Source organism: Hyperoodon ampullatus (assembly GCF_949752795.1).
Source record: "Hyperoodon ampullatus genome assembly, chromosome: 6".
Lineage (NCBI taxonomy): Eukaryota > Metazoa > Chordata > Mammalia > Artiodactyla > Ziphiidae > Hyperoodon > Hyperoodon ampullatus.
This window is the reverse complement of record NC_136919.1, coordinates 84602370-84626328: the sequence shown is the minus strand read 5'-3', so window position 1 is coordinate 84626328 and position 23959 is coordinate 84602370. Positions and strand designations below refer to the sequence as shown.

At 34.5% G+C, this 23959-nt stretch overlaps 1 protein-coding gene across 1 annotated transcript in view; it reads right to left on the bottom strand.

Annotated features, from left to right (window-relative positions):
• VPS13A (vacuolar protein sorting 13 homolog A) overlaps nt 1-23959 on the bottom strand; it is a 265502-nt gene that overhangs the window by 53982 nt on the left and 187561 nt on the right. Inside the window, 8 exon segments of the mRNA XM_079706494.1 lie at nt 3095-3224; nt 7790-7923; nt 8539-8667; nt 13689-13835; nt 13955-14059; nt 14326-14721; nt 16678-16960; nt 20741-20844. Coding sequence (XP_079562620.1) covers nt 3095-3224; nt 7790-7923; nt 8539-8667; nt 13689-13835; nt 13955-14059; nt 14326-14721; nt 16678-16960; nt 20741-20844 — 1428 coding nt within the window.

The following is a 23959-nucleotide window of genomic DNA, read 5'->3' as shown; positions in this document are numbered from 1 at the left end:
TAATCACATAGTTTCAAAATATAAGAGCCCAAATTAACAAAACCAAAAAAGGAATGCGTAAATCCATGATTTTAAACACCACTCTCCAAGTAACAGAACAAGCAAACAAAAAATTTAATGAGGTAGATTTAAACAATTCAACAAAATTGGAATAAATCAACATATATATGTAACAGGGAACAGCCAATTTTGACTCCATGTTAGATCTCTTTCTTTGACTTTAACCTTTGCTTTTTGTTGCTTTTGTTATTATAATCATACATAATGGCCTGCTTCAGGGAACCCTGCCTTTCTGCCTGAACCTTAAACTAAAGTGCCTTTGTTCAGCTCACAGGGAGACAATCTGACCCTGCCCACCTGTGAATGGCTTCAGAAAAGAAGAAACTAACACATTCCCTCCCCAATGCAGGCCATGTGAGATGTTTTGCAAGATAAATGGCCTTTTACTTTAGTTCCTCCCCCTCTCTGTTCTATAAAAGAAACTGGCATCCAGATCCCAACAAGATGGTTTTTTGGGCCACTAGTCCTCCAACTTCTCAGTCTGCCGGCTTTCTGAATAAAGTCGTTATTCCTTGCCTAAACACCTCCCAGGGCTTCCCTGGTGGCGCAGTGGTTGAGAATCTGCCTGGCAATGCAGGGGACACGGGTTCGAGCCCTGGTCTGGGAAGATCCCACATGCCGCGGAGCAACTAAGCCCGTGCGCCACAGCTACTGAGCCTGCGCGTCTGGAGCCTGTGCTCTGCAACAAGAGAAGGCCGTGACAGTGAGAGCCCCGTGCACCGGGATGAAGAGTGGCCCCCGCTCGCCGCAACTAGAGAAAGCCCTTGCACAGAAACGAAGACCCAACACAGCCATAAGTTAAACAAACAAACAAACAAACACCTCCCAGTTTACTGGCCTGTCGTGTGGCGAGCAGAGCGAGCTTGGACCTGGTAACACATAGAATACTGTAACCAACAACTACAGAATGCATATTTTTTTCAAATACACATAAAATATTTACAAAAATTGACCACATACTGGCCTACAAAGGCAATTTCAATAAATTCCAATGAATTGAATCAGAGTATGTTCTCTAGTCACAGTGGCATTAAGTTAGAAATAAACAAACAAAACTACAAAATACTTCTGAAAAGTGATAACCTAAGTAACCATGAAGCCAAAATATAAAAATAAATCACAATGAAATTTAGAAAATATTTTTAGCTAAAAAAAAAAGTAATATACAGCACAGGCAAATTTGTGAGATAAAATTAATACTGTTTTTGGTAGGAAGTTTGTGACTTTAAGTGACTTCAAATAAGAAGTGAAGAAAGTCTAATAAACAATGATCTAGGTATCTGCTATGAACCCATTTGCCCCCTCCTCCAATTCACATGCTAACGTCTCAACTTCCAATGTGACTGTGTTAGGACATAGGGCCTTTATTGAGGTTATTAAGGTTAAATGACATCCTGGGGGAGGGGGAAGGTGTAAATAGGGTTCTGATCCAACAGTATTAGTTTCCTTATAAGAGACACCAGAGCGCTCGCTCACTCTCTCTTTGCCAGGTGAGGACACAGCAAGAAGGCAGTCATCTGCAAGCCAGGAAGAGACCTCACCAGATTCACCAGAACCTGACCATGCTGGCACTCTGATCTCAAGCTTCCAGCCTCCAGAACCATTAGAAATAAATTTCCATTGTTTAAGCCATCCAGTCTAAGGTATTTTGTTATGGCACCCTGAGCAGACTAATACAATATCTATTTCAAGAGTTTAGAAGAAAATTATCAAATTAAAACAGAAGGTGAAAGAATATAGATTAGAGCAGAAATAGGTGAAAATGATAACAAATGTATAAAAGAGATCATCAAAAGAGCAAACTGATGGTTTTCTGACAGACAAAACTAAACTGAGACTAATTAAACTAATAAAATCTCAGTAAAACTTATCAGGAAAAAAGGAATGAAGGTACAAATAGTCTATGCTAGGAACAAAAAAGAGAATCATTCCCATAAATATTAAAAGATAAAAGGTGGATATTATGAAAACATTTATATCAATATATTAGAAAACAGAGATGAAATAAAAGCATTCTTAGAAAATCTCTTACCAAAATGACACAAGTAGAAACAGAAAGCTGAATTGCCCTATATATAATAATAAAATAGCATTCATAATTTAAAACCTTCCTACAAAGACTACTGCAGGTTAAGATGGCTTGGCTTCCCTGGTGAACTCTAGGAAATATTCCAAACATTCTAGAAATCATACCAATCTTACATATGCTCTACCAGAAAATAGGAAAATTGTAGATATTTCCCAGCATGTGTTAGAATGACCTTAACATCAAAATCTGGTTAGGACATTACAAGGCAGGAAAGTTACAGGCCAACTTCTCTCGTGAATACAAGCAAAAGTCTTAAACAAAGCATTAGCAAGTCAATTCCAAAAATACAAGGCTGGTCTAATGTTAAAAAACCAACCAAATAAGACAGAGCCCAGATAACATATAATCATCTCAAAAGATTACAAAAAGTCATAAAAATTAATAAAAATTCAATACTCATTCATTTACTCATTTGATAAGAGAAATAATAACTAGTGGCAAGAAAAAAGACACTGGAATAGGGAACAAATTAAGATAAAATTTGAAAGACCAATAAAACTTTAATAAAACAATTTCTGAAAGTCATTTAATATGTTACTGGAGAATGTTTATACCTAACTTTATTATTATAAAACAACAGTTTGCCATCCAGAGATAAATTCTTTCATTAATAGATCCCTAAATGTCCTTCACAGAAGCTAAATTGACTTGAGATGACTTTCAATGCAAAGAATGTATTTATAAATTGAATGCTGAAAGTACCTAAGTTTACCCTTTATAACATAATAGAAGCAAATAAAAAGGCAGACAAAATAAGACTGTTTCCAGTTTTAAACATTTCTGGTTAAGTTAAAGTTTGAATACTGTTTTAAAAATCTTTTGCAGTTTTTAAGAAGTGGAAACACAAAAGAGGCCTCAAAACTAGTACGGGTGAAAGAGAGTAAATTAAAAAAAAAATAAATAAAAGACTTCTGAGAACACCAAAATAATCAATCCAGTACATACATCCTTTTGTGTTACTTCACCGTGGCTTTTTCCACATGTCCACTTCAGCTTTCTAGAGCCCACCGGATCAGCCCACGTATAAAAAACTGCTTTTCCAGGAGGGAGGGAATCTTCTATTTCACAGAGGGAACTGACATAAATAGTAAAAATATGCATTAAAGTAAGTGCAAGTATACGATTATTTAAAGAATCCAAAATAATACTTCATTACTTCTGAGTCCATTAATTGAGATTTGTGATAGTTCTGATTAAGAGTAGACTGAAAATTTTCCTTATACAATAAAAAAGTGGTTTTCTGAGAAAATAATGAAAATATTTCAAGGGAAATATATGTCCTAGTTAGGAAATAAATATCTCCAGGTTTCTGAAACTACTTTGTCAACTTTTGTTTTAATACAAATTAATTATAAAAGAAAATTATTCCACTTACTTTATCTTATCTATACCAAATCTAAGAGAATTTAATTGGTAACCCTTTCCTAAGTATTGTTTTACTGTGGCAAAGACAATACAGCTCAATTATTTCTAAAACCATAAGACAAGGGATACAAATCTAAGAAACTCAGTCAACTCATAAAACGATTCCCCAAAAGAAAATGGAGAAGTTACAAACCAAAGAAATAATAAAATATAACTTTTCTGAGCTGAAGAAGCTGACTCTGCAGATTAGACTTCATTGGGTATCAGACTAAATTAATGGAAACAGAATATCATCCTAGATAGAGCTTTGTAAAATGTTCAAATTTTAAGAAAATAGAAGAAAACCTGCCTATAAACATCTAGGACAATCACAGTTACCCATGAAGAAATAAAAGTAAGACTGTTCTTACACTTTTCTGTAATACTGAATGCCAGAAAACAATGGAGCAATGGCTACACAATTTTGAGGCAAGAAGTTATGACTTAAAATTTTCTGTCAAATTGTTAATTTGCAAGAGAAAGACATTTTCAAATAAGCAACAGCATAACATATTATCCACAAACACTTACTTTTTCCAACCAAGTCAGAGATGACTCAAAATAAAATTTTAAGAACTAGGAGGTAGAAACATTAAACAACTAAACCAGTCAAATAAATTATCTTGTTGTTAATATGCTATGAATCAATGCAAATACCTACAAGAACATATTTTTGAAAAACTAACCATTTTATATTAATCTGGGTCAAAAATTCCAAATTATATCGATAAGAAACTGGGAATTTGGAAAGAGAAATGGAAGAAAATGTAAACTACTCCAAATTTTTCATGGATGAATTAGCAGATAACTGTTTCACTCTCAAAATTTAAAATGCATCAAAATCAGGACTTCCCTGGTGGTCCAGTGGTTAAGAATCTGCCTTCCACTGCAGGGGACACGGGTTCGATCCCTGGTCGGGCAACTAGGATCCCACATGCCGCGGGGCATCTAAGCCCGCACGCCACAACTACTGAGCCCACGCGCTCTAGAGCCCGTGCGCCACAACTAGAGAGCCCGTGTGCCGCAACTATTGAGCCTGCGTACTCTGGAGCCGGTGTGACACTACTAGAGAAAAGCCCACGCACTGCAACGAAGAGCCTGCGCGCTGCAACTAAGGCCTGATGCAGTAAAATAAAATAAAATAAACCATGCATCAAAATCTCCAAGAACACAAAAAGTAATTATCTACAAGAGAAACAAAATGTATATTTTCCAAATCATCCTTAGAAGAAAATAATCCATATTACCAAAAAGTATGGCAAGGAATCATAAATTAGTTGTTATAAGGATTACAAATGGGTTCAACATTTTTATTAAAAGACAAACAGGTTCTAACATTATAAAATTGGAAATAAATTCTCAACAATAGAAGAACATTTGATTATAGTGCATCTAAATGATGGAATATCATGCATTCATTGAAAATTGTGTTTTTGAAGCAAATTTACATGCTCACAATAGCTGTTAAAAACAAGAGATTCAGAAATATAAACAGATAGAGAGCAATAGTAAAAAAAATAACTGAATCAAAATGCTGACAGTGTTGGGATTCCGGGGATTATGTTTTTCTTTTCAGTTTTCCTACAGAATTTTAAAAAATAATGGACAGTTGTTATTTTTATATGTAGGAAACAATTAAAAACCATATTAGCAACAACAAAAAAGTCAAGGGTAGGGAAGGCAGAGGAAACAAAAGCCCTATATTCCTTATTTTTCTATGAAAAAATATCAAATGTAACCGTGTTGATGAGATAAATTTGGTTTAAAAATATTTAGAAGTGCTTTAATTCATATAAATTTTAATCTATTTAATTCACTGCAGAATATTCCTTGAAAAAATTCATCTCAGATTTACCTCAGGAAATTCAAAGAAAATAAAAAGTAACCAGAGTCCTCAGAATGTTAACTATATATGTGTACAAGTATTAACCTCACAAGAAGATAACAACACAATGTGACAAATGCTTTAATCTATGTATTAATTTTATAAATTTCCATTAAGACTGTAATTTTTAAGTTTCAGAATTTCTACACAGGATCACATTCTAGTTTCTCCCTTATCCCTTACTTTTACAACTGTAACAATGCAGTAGATAACTTTTACAACTGTAACAATGCAGTAGATAAAATTTCTAAACACTTTATATCTGAACTGTACTATAAAGAACAGTGCAAAGTCAAGGCCAAAGAAAAGACTGAGAAGTCTCTAGTTCAGCCTCAGCCAGGCTCAACCAGATGTCAGAGAATTAAGCTACGATGCCCTACATCATCCACAGTATGTAAAGAATTAACTTAGCTCCTGTGTATCTTAGAATGTTACCAGTTATGTACTATCCTTGAGAGAATCAAGAAAATAGTCACTCAAATCATTTTCTGGAGGTCTTAATTCTGTGACAGTTTCTTTGGGAAAGGCTAGTTGAGGTACATGAATTGAAGGACAAATAAGAAAAAACCATTTCTGTTTGCCTTTGTCAGTTTTAATCAACCAACTTATTATTTTTACAATATGGATAATCATAGAAAACAGGCTCTACTCTCTCTCAACATCTTCCTCAAATGAAAGAATTGATAGGCAAGGAGGAGTTCTAGATATTTGCTAGCTCAAGCTTCAGGTTCTCACTCAATCAATGCCTATTTTAGTCAATGATTCCAAGTGTACAGTTAGCAGTGGAAAAAAAGCATAAATGCACTGATAAATATGGGCCCACTGATAAGTGACATGAAAACAAACTAAGAAAAGTAGACAAAATAAATTCAAGACAACCTGGGACCCATAAGTAGAGGAACAGAAGGTTACATAAATTGTAGTGGTACTAAGAGGGTAAGGTATCACAGTATATATTGAAACAAATGATATAATGAGCAGTCTTGAAATATCAAGACATAAATATGGTCTTTAGAAAAGCTTAAAAATGTAGCGCTCCTTTCCCACATGCCTCAACAAGAAAAAGGTATCTACTGTTTGAAAAAAATCTGAAGAATCAATATTTACATTATGTTCATTAAAAAAAAATTTCAAAAATAGACAAAATTCGTATGATAAACCCTGACAATTTCCTCACCAGATTCCACAATGATCAAGCTTTTGTCATACTTGCTTCAGTTCTTCTGGTTTTTGTTTTTGAAGCATTTAAAAGTAAATTATATCACTAATCATCAGGGAAATCAAAACCACAATAAGACATCACCTCACACCTGTTAGAATGCTTATTATCAAAAAGACAAGAAATAAGTGTTGGCAAGGATGTTGAGAAAAAGGGAACCCTTGTGTATTGTTGGTGGGAATGTAAATTGGTGCAGTCACTATGGAAAACAGTATGGAGGTTTCTCAAAAAACTAAAAACAGAACATGTGATCCAGCAGCTGGATTATCTGTTCAAAGGAAATGAAAACACTAATTCAAAAATTATATGTATGTTCACTGCAGCATTATTTATAATCACCAAGACATGGAAACAACCTAACTGTCCATTGATGAATGAATGAATATACAAAATGTGGTACATATAAAATGAAATATTATTCAGCCATAAAGAAATCTTGCCACTTGAGACAACATGGATGGACCTTAATGGCATTATGCTAAGTGAAACAAGTGAGAGAAAGACAGATACTGTATCATCTCACTTATATGTGGAATCTAAAAAAAACAAAAAAAGAAAAAAGAAAACAACCAAAAAAACCAAACACACAGAGAACAGATTGGCAGTTGCTAGAGGCAGGGTTGGGGTGGATGAAATGAGTGAAGGTGGTCAAAAGGCACAAACTTCCAGTTATAAAATGTATAAATCATGGGGATGCGAGGTACAGCATGCTGACTATAGTTAATAATACTCTATTGTATGTGTGAAAGTTGCTAAGAGAGTAAATCTTAAAAGTTCTCATCACAAGAAAAAAAAATCTTAACTGTGTTTGGTGATGGATATTAACTAGACTTATAGTGGTGATGATTTTACAATATATACAAATATTGAATCATTATGTTGGACACCTGAAACTCTTATGTTATATGTCAATTATGTGGGAATTTAAAAAAAAGTAAATTATAGATCTCAAGTCAGTTTTAACCCTATATACTTCAGTATACCTTTTTTTTTTTTAATGAGGACATTGTTTTACGTGGCCATAATGCCATTATCGGTGTTTATACTCTTAGGAAATTATCATAAAGTCAGTGTCTCATCAGCTAGACTCTGCTAAAATCAGGGGATACTGTATTTGTAATAATCTTCTTACCTCTGCTTGTACTGAACAATGTCATTCTTGGTGTGATTTATTAACAGGAATGGAGTTGCTCCATCACGATAATCTGAAAATGTAATAACTGTAGAATGCTCAGCCAAATTAACTTCTGCTATAATACCTCCAAGCTAGAAAAAAGGAAAAGAAAATATTCTCTAATGTGATCATCTTCCAAAGAATATTAACCAATAACATTTAATAATAAAAACTATTCATAACTTAATATATTTTTTGATGACTTGGAAAGTAATTCAGGATTTTATACTGCATTTCTGGAAAACCATGACTCTCAATTATCATATACAGATGGGTCAAATTCAAGATGTGGTATACTGTAGTATTCTAGGCACTTTAACTCAGCAGTCCCCAACAGCCGGGGGGAGGGGGGAATGTTCAGACAGTAATGTGAGCGATGGTTCGGTCAGTAATGTGAGCCATGGGGAGCGGCACATGAAGCTTTGCTCGCTTGCCTGCCACTCACCTCCTGCTGTGCGGCCTGGTTCCTAACAGGCCGAGGACCAGTACCAGTCCACGTCCCCCAGGTTGGGGACCCCTGCTCTAACTTTCCATATAACAGTTAAATTGTTTTATGTCTATTGCTTCCTTTTAGAACTTTTTCCCTTTGCAAACAGAAATGTTTGTTCATTTTTGGTGAAACAAACAAACAAAAAATCATTTAATAAAAAAAAAATTAGTAAGTATATATTAGCTTCTCTAACCACACACACAAAAGAATCACTTACCTCATTATCCAGACGCAATAAAATACAACTTTCTTGCTTGTTAAAATGTATCTTTTTGGGAGAGCCTTCACTTCTTTCAACTTGAATAAGAAGTTTATTAGAAGCATCCTCAGGCCAAAAGGGGATACACTAAAACATATATTACATATATTTATTTAATTAAAACTGATTTCGCCATAAATACCTTTATCATTTTAATAAACCCATCAGAGTAGACTTAAAATAGTCTTAAACCTCTTTCAACACTGCTCTGGTTACTGGACTGCTTAGCTATAAACTGCTGACTTTGAGATGGGGTGCCACTTGGGGGCACTTTGAACACAAGCAGTAATGGGTAGTAAGTTGAAGAGCTATTGATAGAGTGCTGTGAAGAGGCGTTAGTGTGGTCCAGATCTAGAGACGGATTGAAAAAAAGTAAGTAAACTGAGCCAAGTGATCAGTTTAAAACAGGGGAATGTTCATTTACTAAAAGTTATAATTGGGTTGTGGGCATCACTTAGTAATTAAGCAGTAGTCAAAGTACGCACAAATGTCAAGTCAGGACATATATTAAATCCAGAGTTCTGGAAGTCAAATAAGGATTAAAAAAGAAAAAACAAAAGCAAAAACCAAGAGACGTATCTAAAGTCTAAAGTTCAGAGTAGAAAACAGGCTCAAAATCTTAAGAAACAACCTGGACATCAGTAATCTGGAAACCAAACTAACGGAATAGGAGACAGTCAATGCACCCAGAAAGAAGACCAGACAACAGGAGCTGGAAACAAAGAAAAGAGCTAAAAGAACAGGAATGGAGAGCCAGCCTTGTCTGTAAACTATTATGTAAATCAGGTCTTAGTGTGATCTGACTCTGACCAGGCTGGTAACTTCACATAATTCAATGAGACTGCTCATGTGCTCATCATGATCATCACCATATTACCTGAGGGCAATGTAGAAGAAGCTAGATATTAGAGTCAAGTGCCTTAGCTTGATAAAGTCAGTTTTATTCAACCATAAAAAGTAATTAATGGAACTAGATATGGGACATGGTTAAGGCTATAACAGGCTGAGAAAATTCCCACTTGGGGCTTCTTGCAACCCAGTGGAAACTTATCTGGAGTCAAAACAGTAGCAATACTAATCCAAGCATATTTCCCAGGAGCAACTGAGAAGACTAAAAATGATGTGCTCTCTGAAAACCCCCAAGCCTTGCTTATTTGTAAGCCTTCCTTACAAATCAACACAGCTAATAATCATAAATATGCATTTTAAGTTAAGGTTGACTACTGTAAGCCAAAATTAAAATGTAAAGCTTTTAAATTAGCAAAAGAAATTTATCATAAGAAAAGCTGAGGGACTTCCCTTGTGGTCCAGTGGGTAAGACTCTGGGCTCCCAATGCAGGGGACCCGGGTCCGATCCCTAGTCGGGGAACTAGATCCCACATGCATGCCTCAACTAAGAAGTCTGCATGACACAACTATAAGCCCACATGCTGCAACAAAGATCCCACATGCCGCAACTAAGACCCAGCACAGCCAAAATAAATAAATAAATGTTAAAAACAAAAACAAAAACAAAAAAAGAGAAAAGAGAAAAGCTGAAGTTGACAACAAAAAGTAAAATAAAAAATAAGTTGTTATGCATTTGTAATTGCAATTACTGTAAATATAAAATAACTTTTGGAAGACAGAAGCTTAAATAAATGTTAAAAAAAGAGAAAAGCTGAAATTGATAACAAAAAGTAAAATAAAAAATAAGTCCTAATGCATTTGTAATTGCAATTACTGTAAATATAAACTAACTGTTGGAAGACAAAAGCTACAGATTAGGTTTTTAAAGAGAGAAGACCCAATAATCTTATCTGCAATTGACATATAAAGCAAGACACATAGAACTACTGTAAATAAAAGTATGGAAAAAGATATACCTAGAAAATATATAGAGTAAAACAAAGTTGCAGTCATACTCTTGGCATCTAGATATATAGAGAGCTCTACATCCAACAAACCAAGAATCCATAGACTAATGAGCACATATGAAACATTTGCCAAAAAAAAAATCTATACTCATTCACCAAATTTTTTTTTTTTTTTTTTTTTTTTTGCGGTATGTGGGCCTCTCACTGTTGTGGCCTCTCCTGTTGTGGAGCACAGGCTCCGGACACGCAGGCTCAATGGCCATGGCTCATGGGCCAAGCTGCTCTGCGGCATGTGGGATCCTCCCAGACCGGGGCATGAACCCGTGTCCCCTGCATTGGCAGGCGGACTCTCAACCACTGCGCCACCAGGGAAGCCCTCACCAAATTTTTATTGAGAGCATACTGTGTTTAATCACTGTTCAGAGCCCTCCAATAGCCCTCTCCATTTCACTCAGAGCAAAAGTTAAAACCCTTGTAATTCACAAAGTTCTGTGTCACAAAGTTCTGCATGATTACTCTTTATCACTGTTATGTCTTATTCTCTTCTAAATACTTTTCCCTCTCCAATAATATTGGCCTCTTTGGCTATCCCTCAACCGTGCCAAATATTCTCCCATTTTAGGGCACCTACCCTGGCTGATCCTTTGTCTTTAATGCTCTTTCCCCAGATATCCACACTGCTGAGGGGTCCAGCTCCTGGCTAAAAACCTATGTGTAATTTTTCATGTCAGACCACTGGTAATTACAAAGGCTTTACCTTTATCTGGCAGGTCTCACAGGGCAAAGCAGCCCTCCCCATACCAGACTAGGTGCACAGCCAGTGCACTGCATTCTCAAGAACTCAGCCCCCACTTCTAGCCATGCCCTTACAAATATCTGCATTCCTACTACAGGCATCTTTGTTCAGAGGCCTCTTTATCAGGGCCTTTGGCAGAGGCCTTCCTCAGGAACCTCTGCAAGACCTCTTTATCAAGGAGAGAGGCGGAACTTGAAGATGCTTTTTCTCTACTCTGACTTGGTGCTCAGTACTCTTCCATTCCTAGCCCTTCCCCTTTGTTTTCTGCCACCCCCAGATCCATAAAACAGTAAGAGCTATTTGTTCAGGGCTCCCCTGACAATGACACTACCCTCACTGATCCACCTCACCCCTAACTAATGCTGTTCCATAGGAAAAATGGTACAAGGGGAGGTGGTGCTTTCTTCAGTTTAGCCTCTTACTTATACTATTGCAGTAAGTAATTAAAGTCCTGAGTGTTACTTTCATTTTGGCTTGTTGTCTTTATCAGCTATTCCTGTACCTGGCAGCTCAGCTCCAACTCAGCTGAACTCTTGACAAGTGTACCTCTCACATTTTCTCCAAGTTTCTTCAAATGCGACCTCAGTAAGTCCTATCCTTGACCACCTTATGTAAAATTATAGCCCACTTCTTGCTCATTAGAACTCTTAACACCTCTTAGCCTGTCTTATTTCCTTTTTCCCTATTAGACCTGTCACCTTTAAACATACTATGTATTTTACTAGTTGACAATGGTATTATCCATTTAATGATTTCCCCACACTCCCACTGAAATGTAAACTACACAAGGACAGGTACTTGTGGTTTTGTTAAAATATGTATCACAAGGCACACAAGGAGTACACACAACAAATATTGTTGAAAGAATGAACGAACAGGCAATCATGAAAAAAGGTACAACTTCTAGAAATGAGAAATATAATTATTCAAATAAAAAACTCAGTTGGGGCTTCCCTGGTGGTACAGTGGCTGAGAGTCCGCCTGCCGATGCAGGGGACACAGGTTCGTGTCCCAGTCCGGGAAGATCCCACATGCCGCGGAGCGGCTGGGCCCGTGAGCCATGGCCACTGAGCCTGTGCGTCCGGAGCCTGTGCTCCGCAACTGGAGAGGCCACAACAGTGAGAGGCCCACGTACCACAAAACAAACAAACAAACAAACAAACAAACAAAAACTCAGTTGAAGGCTCAAACAGCATATATATATATATATATATATATATACTGTATAATATATATAGCAAAAGTGAAAATCTATGAAAAATATATATGTAGAATTTATCCAGAATGAAGCAAAGAGTTATCCAGATAGAGAATATAAAAAAGATAATAAGATATATGGAAGAAAGGATATGAAGGTCTAGAACAAATCTGATTAAAGACCCAAAAAGAGGAAATGGATGAAGAGGAGAGGTAGTATTTAAAGAGACAATAGCTGCAAATTTTACAGAAGGTATGAAATATATTAATCTACAGGTCTAGGAATAAAGTATCTCAAGCAGGATATATCAAAGGAACCCACATGAAGACAAACAACAGTATGATTGCAGAACATCAAAGACAGAGAGAAGACCGTGAAGGCAGCTAGAGAAAAAGGAAAGATAACCTCCAGAAAAATGACAGAATCACAGCCGAATTTTCAACAAAAATGGAAGCCAGAATATAATAAATGCTACAACATGTTGAAAAAAAATAGGATTATCAAGAAAAAGTATCATAAAAGAAAGGTGATGATTAAAACTTTTATGGATAAACACAAACTGATGGTATTTACCTCCAAATCAGCTCTAAAGGAAATGCCAAAGGATGTACATCAAGAATAATGATTCCAGAAAGATGATTTCAAAGCAAAAAGGCATAATGAATAAAAATAGCAAACACTTCTCTAATAATCCTAACATACTTAAAATAAAATTTCTTCAGAAGTATTCTACACTGGCTTTATCCAACTTTACTTAAAATAAAATTTCTTCAGAAGTATTCTATTAACCTCAGGCAGTCTTTCAAAAAGCTCTTACCCGGAGACCTAATAGCTACAGATAGAGTAGAATCAAAATTTCATTCCTAAGACACTACTGTCTTCCTAAAATAATTAGCTTAACCTACCCTATAAAGGCATCTCTAACAGCTTCCTAAAGAGAATAATTTCTTTCTCTTTGCTGCATTTATACTTTACCTAGTCTTCTACTGCCATATTTAATGACATTTGGTTGGTAATTATTAAATGTCTACCTCTCTTATCAAGCAACACATTCCTAGATAACAATGTTTGGATTTTAATAATTAAATTATTTACTTGGTTTATTCTGGTACAAATAAATACTCAAATGTTCATGGAACTGAAACAAAATTGGGAGGTGGGGGTGGAGAGTTAGAACATTACATAGTGATTTCATGTATCAAACTTCAAGGAAAAATGAAAATCTAAAGAGGTACCTTTTTGAAATTCATCTACCCACCTGCTCCAAATCAAGAGAGAGCCATTTATCACTTCCCTCTTCAGCCACTGATATACGATATTTACTTTTGTTTTTAAGCAAAAAAAAGGGTGTAAATGTGACAATTCTGGTAATGTTAAAACTGCTAAGATCTATAGTGACACCAACCTACAGGAAAAAAAATAGCAACATTTCAAAAACTATTCCATTATCATAACATCCTGATAAAAATTAAGTACTCAGTAGAGCTTAAAAAAAATTTCCTGATGAGCATAAAATGAACTCACTTGATATTCCATTTTCAGGCCCTTACATTTAACAGCTCCATGACTACCAACAGTATCAATTGAAAACTGATCTGACAATTCACTATCAGTTACCATAAGCTGAACCTAGAAAAAAATATTTCAAATATATTAGTATTTAGGTACCTTTAAAAATTCCTACTTAAGTTGATATATCTTTTGCTTTTTAGCCTAAACTAATATTATACTGTTAATGCACTAAACCCTTCCCAAGACTAAATTTTAATCTTTTTAACCTCAAATATTTCACAAATGTTATTTCTACTTATTTCATAATATTTTATTCTTCTAAACAAACAAAAAGGAGTGATAAGTAGATAAAGAAGAATGAAAATCAAAAAAACTTCACATACCTTATTGTTATTAAAAAAGTGCTTTGGCTGAAAAGAAAAGAGAACTGGTTTTTTACAATTAGGTGGATGCTTTCGATGAATTCCATCTGCTTTATACTGTAACATTCGACCAGTTTTATTGACCATCCAGTAAGGACTATGAAATGCCATAACTGTCTGGCCGGTATTATAAGTCACATGGATAGCAATATCTAAATCAGTCTTTTCTATTTCTGTAACACAAGTAAAACTGATGAAACTAATATCTTGTTGATTAGGTTTTATATGAAATTCACTTTTCCAATCATGATTAAGATAGTTAAGTAATTTTAAATGCAGCCTGGCTTCATCCAACTGTACAGTACAAATCTGGGCTGAATGGCCTTCATGTAGAGTAAAAACTCTATGTTCACTGCCCTATAATAAAAAAAAATACAGTAAATTTTTAATGTTTCAGAATAATATGCCAAAATATTCTATTTAATGATTCCAAATGCTATACAAATGATTCTGAAATACCTGTGTCAGAAAAAGAAGACTTATGTTCATGTTCTAACTCTGTCAACTGTGTAAATTTCTATAAATTGAGATTTGAGTTACTGTATTTATAAAATGGTCTAAATGATCTACTTCAAAGGACTATTGTGAAAATAAAATAATATAGTGTGAAATTCTGCTGGCACTGATGAAGATTATAAAACACTATAATTAGTAAAACAAAAATCTTATCCACTAGTGATTTTAGTTGTGAAAACTACAAAATAATGAAAAATGTACATAATCCAAAATAAGCAATCCCTACTAATCTCATTTTTGTTTTTTAACAAACTCTCATAACCCATTTCCAATCACTGTTTATACTGAATCTTACATAGCTTTCAAAACTGTTCATTTTTCTCCACTCACATTTGCATTACCTTAGTTCACGTCACTGTAACCTCTCCCTTTAAGAGTTTCCTAACTGCTCTTACCTCCTCTAAGCCCTTCTCCACACCACAGCTAAACTGTCTTTCTAAAAAGTGATCATATCCTTTGGAAACTAGCAAACAGAATGTGGTCCCTAAAAGCATCAAGTTAAAAGTTCTATTAAAATGCAACACAGATAGACAGTCCATCTGGGTATTTCACCTTTTTTTCCAGCAACTCTCATCTGGTTCCCTCCTGTTATAACATGGGAATCTCTTCACCTTAAGATTTTAAGTTACTTAAAGCAAAAACAATGTAAGCTATCAATACTTGACATGTTCCACAAAATAGAAGAGTAGTGCTGGTGGTGCTAGAGAGGTAAATAAATGGGAACTATGTGCCTGTCAGGCACTGTGCTAAGTCCTTTACAAACATTATTTAATTTGATTTCCCCATATCCCAATCATGAAAGTTTTATTACTATCCCCCTTTTATAGGCTAGGACAAATGATTTAGAAAGATAATGTAGCTTAGCTAAAGACATAGTGCTAGTAAGCGACAGAGGTAGGATTCAATCTCAAATCTATCTGACAGCAAAGTGTAAATTCTTAACCACTATGTTATCTGTCAACCATATGGAAAACAGATATTCTTAAACCATAGATGTGTTCACTCCCCCACTCCGAAAAAAATTTAACAGAAAAGTGTAAACAGAGTAAATCCCAATAATTAATAGTTAATAGACTGCAATAAAACAAATAATATACTACAATGAAGAACTACTTTCTTGTATTTGACAAGCAATGGCAAATGGAATATTTACTTAAAATCCTAAGATGGAGAGATTCCTGTTATAGCAACAGGAAGGAATCAGATGTAATATCTTAAAGAGTATTTAAAAGAAAAAGCATCTTTATAGGGCATAAAATCCTTTTAGAAAACTAGCACAAGAATAATACAATGTAGCAAGTTTTAAGTCTAGTACTATCATTTTAATACTAATTTTCATATATGTTTGAAAAGTTAGTATCCATCTTTTAAACATACATGAAATATACATGCATGGAAAAGACTGAAAAATATATATATTTTAGAACTGAAATGATAACTTCATCAGAAGTGCTACCTTCAGATAATGTGATTATAGACAGTCTTAATAATCTCTATTTTCTAAAATTTTCTACAGGAATATCTATTACTTTCATAAATGATTTTTAAAATGGCATATCATATTTGTGTGGATGAATTATATTCAACTTAGTAACCAGATTTCTAAGGTAAATCAGTGGAAAAAATTTTTTTTTAATCTTCTTTCATATAACATGATTGAAACATTTCTTTTCTATTTGAAGAATATCTGTACTGTCTATTCACCAGTATTTTAAAACATTGTTTTATGGTTCATAACTTTAAATAACTAAAGCTACAAAATCAAAGACAGGAGGGCATTAAAAAATTCCAGAATACCTCTATATAATAAGCAATTTTGTAAGGAAGAAGATTTCGGAGTAGAATAGGTGGCCACAAATGAATTATATATGGTAAGTCCCAACCATCTTCTGAATACACTGACACAGATGTCAAATTATCTTTTTCTGGGACAATATTAATGATAAATGGCTTCTTGGAAGGGTTTATAGATCTACATTTCTTCTTGAGAAAAGTGCCATCATTTTTTATAATTTCTTCAAAATCAATTCCTTCACACATTTGATAGTCCTCATCTTCTGGCTTCAGGGAAAGGAGTGATCTACATAAAAGATTAAACAATATATTTTAAAATGCTTTAAAAGAAAATACATGTTTAATTGTTTGATTATAGCTTCAGAACAATGAAATTATCTCCCTCCATACTATTGTAATAAATTTTTATATTTTCATTCTTCTTAGAGATAGGTAAGATAGACATACAGATACCAATTTCCATCTTCACTTTCTGGAAACCAATCAAGTTATTTGGCTTCCAAGAGAAGAATATTTTTCTTACAAATTTGCTGTCTTAAAAGTATGTTTACAAGATAATAACTGGTTTCTCGCAGAAAATACATAATCATACAGGTCATATATGCAAAACACACACATACAGCTGTGACTTAAACACTTAACTTAAAGAAGTTAGCTTTCCTGGATATGTGGTCCCAAGTACATACCATGACTGAGTTTGTGAAGCAAAAATATATTTCTACTGAAAAGTTAATCACCAGCTATTCAAGGTTAATCAAATGAAAGCTTTCAATAGATACTTAGCTTTACAGAAATGTTGGGCATAGTTGCAGAAGTGGTTGTAAGAAGACAGTAATAAAATTATTAGGTGTCACATATGATTAATCCTTATATTTAAAAATCACATTCTTTGTTTACATTGCAAATGTACTTTGGGTTTAACAATTTTTTTAAACCTAAGGTGTGTCCAAGTATAAACACTTAAGTATTTTTATACTTGTAAAACTAATTACCTATGATTGTGACACTATCCCTTACTGTGTGACAAGTGTCAATACTATCTCTAGCTGTGATTGTTTTCTTAAGCTCTAGTCCCCCAAATTTTAAATATCTACTATATATATTTCTGTAATGATGTTGGATGGTGCCTTAAACTGCTAGATTGAACTCTGAACCCTCCACACCCACTTCTCTGTGAGTCCTTTTTTCAGGAACTTCCAGCTATTGGCACTCTGGACTATAAAATAATATTAACTCTTCCTTATTCCCCCCTTACACACATAGATATAGTTACCTGTCAAATCAGTTATCAGATTTAGCCTATTTTACTTCTACATTCACTCTGTAATTTTCATTTTTTTTCCATCAAGACATTTATTGGACTATTATTTACTAATGAGAAGGTAAAACTGAAAATGCACAAATGAGTAAGTCATTCTTTACTCTTAAGGAGATACCAATCACATGGGAAATGTAATGTTAAAAGATAACTACTGCACTGTGATAGGTACCCCCACCCCCCAAAAAAAACCAGGTGTATACTGCAGACTAAGGGCATGAAGAGTGTGGTTAACTCTTTCTAGACTGGCTGCAGAGTGTTTTCCAGAGGTCACAATTTTCCCCAAAAGCTTTCTTTCTGAAGGGTAGAACTGAACTAGAGACATATGCAAGGTTAAAGGAAAGTTTAAGAAACAAATGAAGAGAAAACATGAGAGACAGATGATCAATGGCAAGAGGTTTTGAGTGAGAAGAGCTGATGCAGTAAATGGTCTTAAAACAGAAGAACACCAAATGTTCTGAGACAGGAAGAAAGAAATAGATGATATTAAAGATGAAGATAAAATTTATATAAATGGGGGCAAGACAATGAGCAAGCAACTATCCCAATGTGGACTTAACCTTTCAAATTTCATATTCTAACATGCACACTACATTCCAGTCAAACCCCTAGTCTTTTATAGACCTGTACAAATCCTGTGCATTCATGCCTCCTTATCTTTGTTATGCAATTCCTTCCATTTAAGATTGCCCTTCCCCACTAATCTCCATATTATTATACTTTAACTATAATTCATGTACGTCTCTCAGGAGTTAATCATTAATCCCTTCTTTCCTTTTCATAGTTTTCTGCAACTAAAACTTTTTCTGTGATTCTTAACAACAATTGTTTTCTACTTTCTGTACTTATATAATATATCAATCTCTCAAGGGGAAGAGTTATGCCAATTCCTCTTGGTATCCTACAGTAGTGCCTTCCACACAACAAAACACTTGGTAAATACTTGTTAAATGAATTAAATTTAAGAATAAGTATACTTAAATTCTACAGAATGATACCCATTTGTTAATTTAAGACCTCACATCTTAAATATAAGAGTATCTATATCTAAGCATTAGATTAGAAGAATATCTAATGTGAAATCCAAGCTAGTCAGTCATTAATAATTCTAATTAAGATAGATTAACTTCCATGTAACAAACATTTAGCCTTGAACAAAAAAGTGTAAAGATACTCTAATGGCCTAACTTTTCTCTTCTATGGACAGAAACACAAAATATATAGTAATATTTATTAAAAATAAAGCAGAATGCCATTAACTTTTATTATCCAAGGACAAAATGCATTTCCTTACAGAAACTTTTGAACATATCTTACATGCTACTTTTTAATCCAGTCTTATAACCCACCCCAAATCCTCTCTAGAACAAGGTCAGATACTATAAACAACTATTTTGTGGTTGTTCTCTAGACAATATAACTCTTTCCCTCAGCAAGTCTGAACTAAGCAATAAAACTCATTAGGGTTAGAAGGTCTAGGCAATAAAACACTCATTAAGGTGAGCAGGTCTACTCTCTGAAAATATGTGCCAAAAACTGCTAGGCTGTCTTCTAAGCATTAGGGACCCAATCTTGAACTCCTACATATGGGGCAGAATAAACAGAGGTAAGGAATATTTTAGCACTGCTTGTAATTTTGCCTCCATCCTTCTGTAGCATAGGTCTAAAGGTCCATGTCTAGAGTGTGTTTTGAAATGGTACTTAACAAACTATGATGCTTATTCTGAGGAAGTTTTTATTCTCCAAGAGTTTAATCTCCCTAAAAGAGATTATCTTCAATTCCAGATTAAATATCCTAAATAATAATAATATTGTTTGTAATATTAAGCCTATGATTAAGAGACTAGCCCATCATTAGTACTGTTACAATTTTAATAGTCCTTTCTTAATACATAAAAGATTTTATATCAAAATTTTTAAAGATTTTATATCAAATTTAATCTAATTACTTTAAATATTTAAGACAGATGTACTATACAGCTGACCCTTGAACAACACGGGTTTGAACTACACGGGTCCGTTCATAAGCAGACATTTTTCAGCAAATGAAGTACTTGATGACCGGCAGTTGGCTGAATCCATGGATGTGGAAATAGAGGTATGGAGGACTGACTATGGGACTTGAGCACCCAAGGATTCTGGTATCTGCAGTGGGTCCTGGAAACAATCCTCTATGGATACTGAGGGACAACTGAATGTGTGTTTTTGACTGCGTGGGCGTCAGCACCTCTAACCCACATGTTGTTGAAGGATCAATGTCTATCTCTATTTACAATTACAATTCTATCAATGAACAACTAATAAATATGTAGATTAAGAGATAAAATATTTTACATTTTCTAAAGAAATTTCTAAAAAATTCTATCATAAAACCCTAGAAAAGTAAAAATCACTTCGTAATAGTGTAAATAAATCTAGAAGCCACCAATCATGCTCAGTTAGAAATTTTTTAAAAATCATAAATATATATGACTATGGCCATGATAGTTATATTGCAAGCATGTAATTTATATTTACTAGTGAAAGCATAGATAATTTATAGGATATACATTATATACATTAAGTTAAATAATATTTCTTTAAAAAAATCTTCTAAGAGTGCCGTAACTTAAATAAGTTAGATGAGATATTAACAAGATAAATTTGATCATGGTTTGATAACTTAAAGATAGATATCACTACTAAATCAGAAACTAAAAAGTATATAAGAGACCTTAGGGCAAACAAAAGGATAAAGAAAAAAATCACCGGTAAGATGCTAATGGTATGTTAAATTCACTTCCAGGTGAAGCCGTTCCCAATAAGGTGTCGCCTCCATAAACATAAAGTGGTATTGAAAAATGATTTCTAATCTGGGAAAGAAAAGTAACATTTAGTATCATTAATCTAAGAATCTAAAGACATTTAAAAATATTCCATCTAAATATCCCAGCAGGGCTTCCCTGGTGGCGCAGTGGTTGAGAGTCCGCCTGCCGATGCAGGGGACACGGGTTCGTGCCCCGGTCTGGGAAGATCCCACATGCCGCGGAGCGGCTGGGCCTGTGACCCATGGCCGCTGAGCCTGCGCGTCCGGAGCCTGTGCTCCGCAACGGGAGAGGCCACAACAGTGAGAGGCCCGCATACCGCAAAAAAAATAAATAAATAAATAAATAAATAAATATCCCAGCAAAGGAATTATCAGGCAATATTTATCTTGCTCATATAAATTAGAAAAAAAAATCCAAACATGCAATTATCTTTGCTAAAAATTACAAGGATAGTTTCTAGTTTTAGAGAAAAGAAATCTCAAAAACAAAACTTTAAAAAATCTTAGAAGAAAATAACATCTTCTTGACCTTGATATAAGGAATAACTTTTCCTTTAGACAACAATAGTAGAAAAAATTAATAGGAAAAATATTACATCAAAGTTTTAGATGTCTATATGATAAAAGTGAAAAACAAGCCACTGGCTGGCAAATGTCTACCTTTTTACATCACTGTTGTATGCTACTCATTGAATCAAAGAGTGTGCAGAGAATAGCTCACCCAGTGAGTAGCATACAACAGTGATGTAAAAGATTAACATTATTTTGATTAACACACATTAACAGTTAAACCTCCGTTTATATTTATCTTTGGGATAGACAAAAACAAACTGGTTAGTAACACCATTTTCTTGTATTATTTCTATATCTTACTAAAATCTTTATATTTTAAAAATCATACCAAAATATAAAACATGCTGAGTGCAAACTGAGAACTGATAAATATATAAACTTAACTACACTATATTTTATTTCTAGATAAACTGTTTGCTCTACCGATTTAAAAGAAGACATATATTTTCATTTCTATGAAAGTATCTATAAGAAATTTAACATTAATGTTTTACTATTTAATAAAATTCAAAAGTAATCTATGATAATGAAGCAGCCCAATTGTGACCTTTTAATACAGTTCATCGTAAATCAAAAATGAAAGAGAAGGAACCTCTGTTTTCAGCCCTGATGGAAAAATACAGACCAGATATAACTTCCCAATATAAACAACCAAAACACCAGGGGAAAAATACACATGAAGTAATGGACAAAAAGGTGGCACAAGAAGGAAGGAAAGGAAGGAAAGGAAAGGAGGGAGGGAGGGAGGGAAAGAAAGAAGGAAAGAAAGGGGGAGGGGAAGGGAAGGGGGAGGGGAAGGGAAGAGAAAGGAAGGGAGGGCTAGAGAGAGAGAAAGAGGGAGAGAAAGAAAGAAAGGGGGGAGAGGGGAGGGAAAGAGAGAGGGAGGGGGGAGAGAGAAGGGGAGGGGAGAGAGAGGAAGAGAGGAAGGAAGGAAGGATGGAAGGAAGGGAGGGAGGGAGGGAGGGAGGGAGGAAGGAAGAAAGAAAACTCCATCAAGATAAGCCCTAAGATTGTCACCCCATCTTACTGCCTGGAGAGTTTCTGGATTACTGTGTGGAGAAGGAGAAGTCAAACAGAGCCCAGTCTGAGTTGAAGAGATAGATATAAGAATGTGGGAAAGCCAATGAGGCTTACTCTAACAGCACATTACATGAGAGAGAAGATACCTGTGCATGGAGAGGTGAGAGTTACAGAGAGGTAACTCCTGAGACTTTAAGAGTGCCCCCTGTTCTGAAGATTTCAGTACAGTACTGTCTGGCACACGCACGTGAGTACACTGTCTAAGGCTCAGTAAAGATCCATCTGAAAGCTGCAGGCAGAACAATCTCTGGTGCTGACACACAGTTCCTTTTCTAACCAACCAAAGTGGTAAAATCTTGTTTAGTACAAAGGGTACTTTACTAGTGGGGCAAAATTAACCCTAGGCTACGGGCTGCTTGAGTCTCACCTAAAAGGTTTTAAAACAAGCAATGAAAGGATCACTTTCCAACTAACATAACTGTGTTGGAGAATTAAGTTCAAGAATACATAAAGGGATACAAATACATCTAAAGCACCTGACGAGGTAAAATTCACCATTTTAAGCAACTGGTAAAAAAATTACTGGACACCCAAAAAGAATTTTAAAATGACTCATTAAAAAAATGAATAAAATGAAACAAATCAGAAATGAAACACATGACAGAATTAGTAGGCAAGGATATTAAAACATTTATATAACTATACTTGATATGTTCAAAAGTTAGGGGAAAGACTGAGGATATATAAAAAGACATGGAAATGTAAACAAAAATGCAATTTGAACTTCTAGACATAAAAATACATTGGATGAGATTAAGAACGGATTAGACATTGAAAAGTGAACTTAAAGACATAACAATAGAAACTATCGAAACAGAAACATGGGGGTCGGGGGAAGCTGAAAGAAAAAGTGAACAGAGCATTAGACAGCATAAGTTTAAACACTCTAATATATACCTACTTGAAGAAGAGAAGAGAGGGGGAAGACAGAAAAAAATATTTGAAGAAACAATGGCAACAATGTTTTCTAAAGTTGATGAAAACTATGAATCCACAAATTCAAGAAGCTTAAAAGACTCAAGTACAAGAAACATGTAGGATTCATTTCAACCAAATTTCTTAAAACCAGTAATAAAGGGAAAAGAATCTTAAAAGTATATAAAAATAAAATCACACATTTCGTAGAACAAAGGTTAAGAATAACAGCAGACTCTGGTCAGAAACAATGTAATACAGTCGATAGTGAAATGACATCCTAAAAGTATGGAAAAAGTAACTGTCAATCTAAATTTCTACACCCTGTGAAAATAAAAGTGAAGTAAAAGCAAAAATAGTTCACTGACAAATTTCATTAAAGACACAAAATTACTAGAAGAGCTCACTCAAGAAGTGACAGATAATATGAATAGCCCTTAAAGTGAAACTGTGGTTTAAAAACTTAAGAAAATCATTACAAGAAAACTCTATACCAACACCCTTCATGAACATAAATGCAAAAATTATAAATGTGAATTTAGCAAATCAATCCAACAATATATTAAAAGGTTAATATTTCAAAACCAAATGAG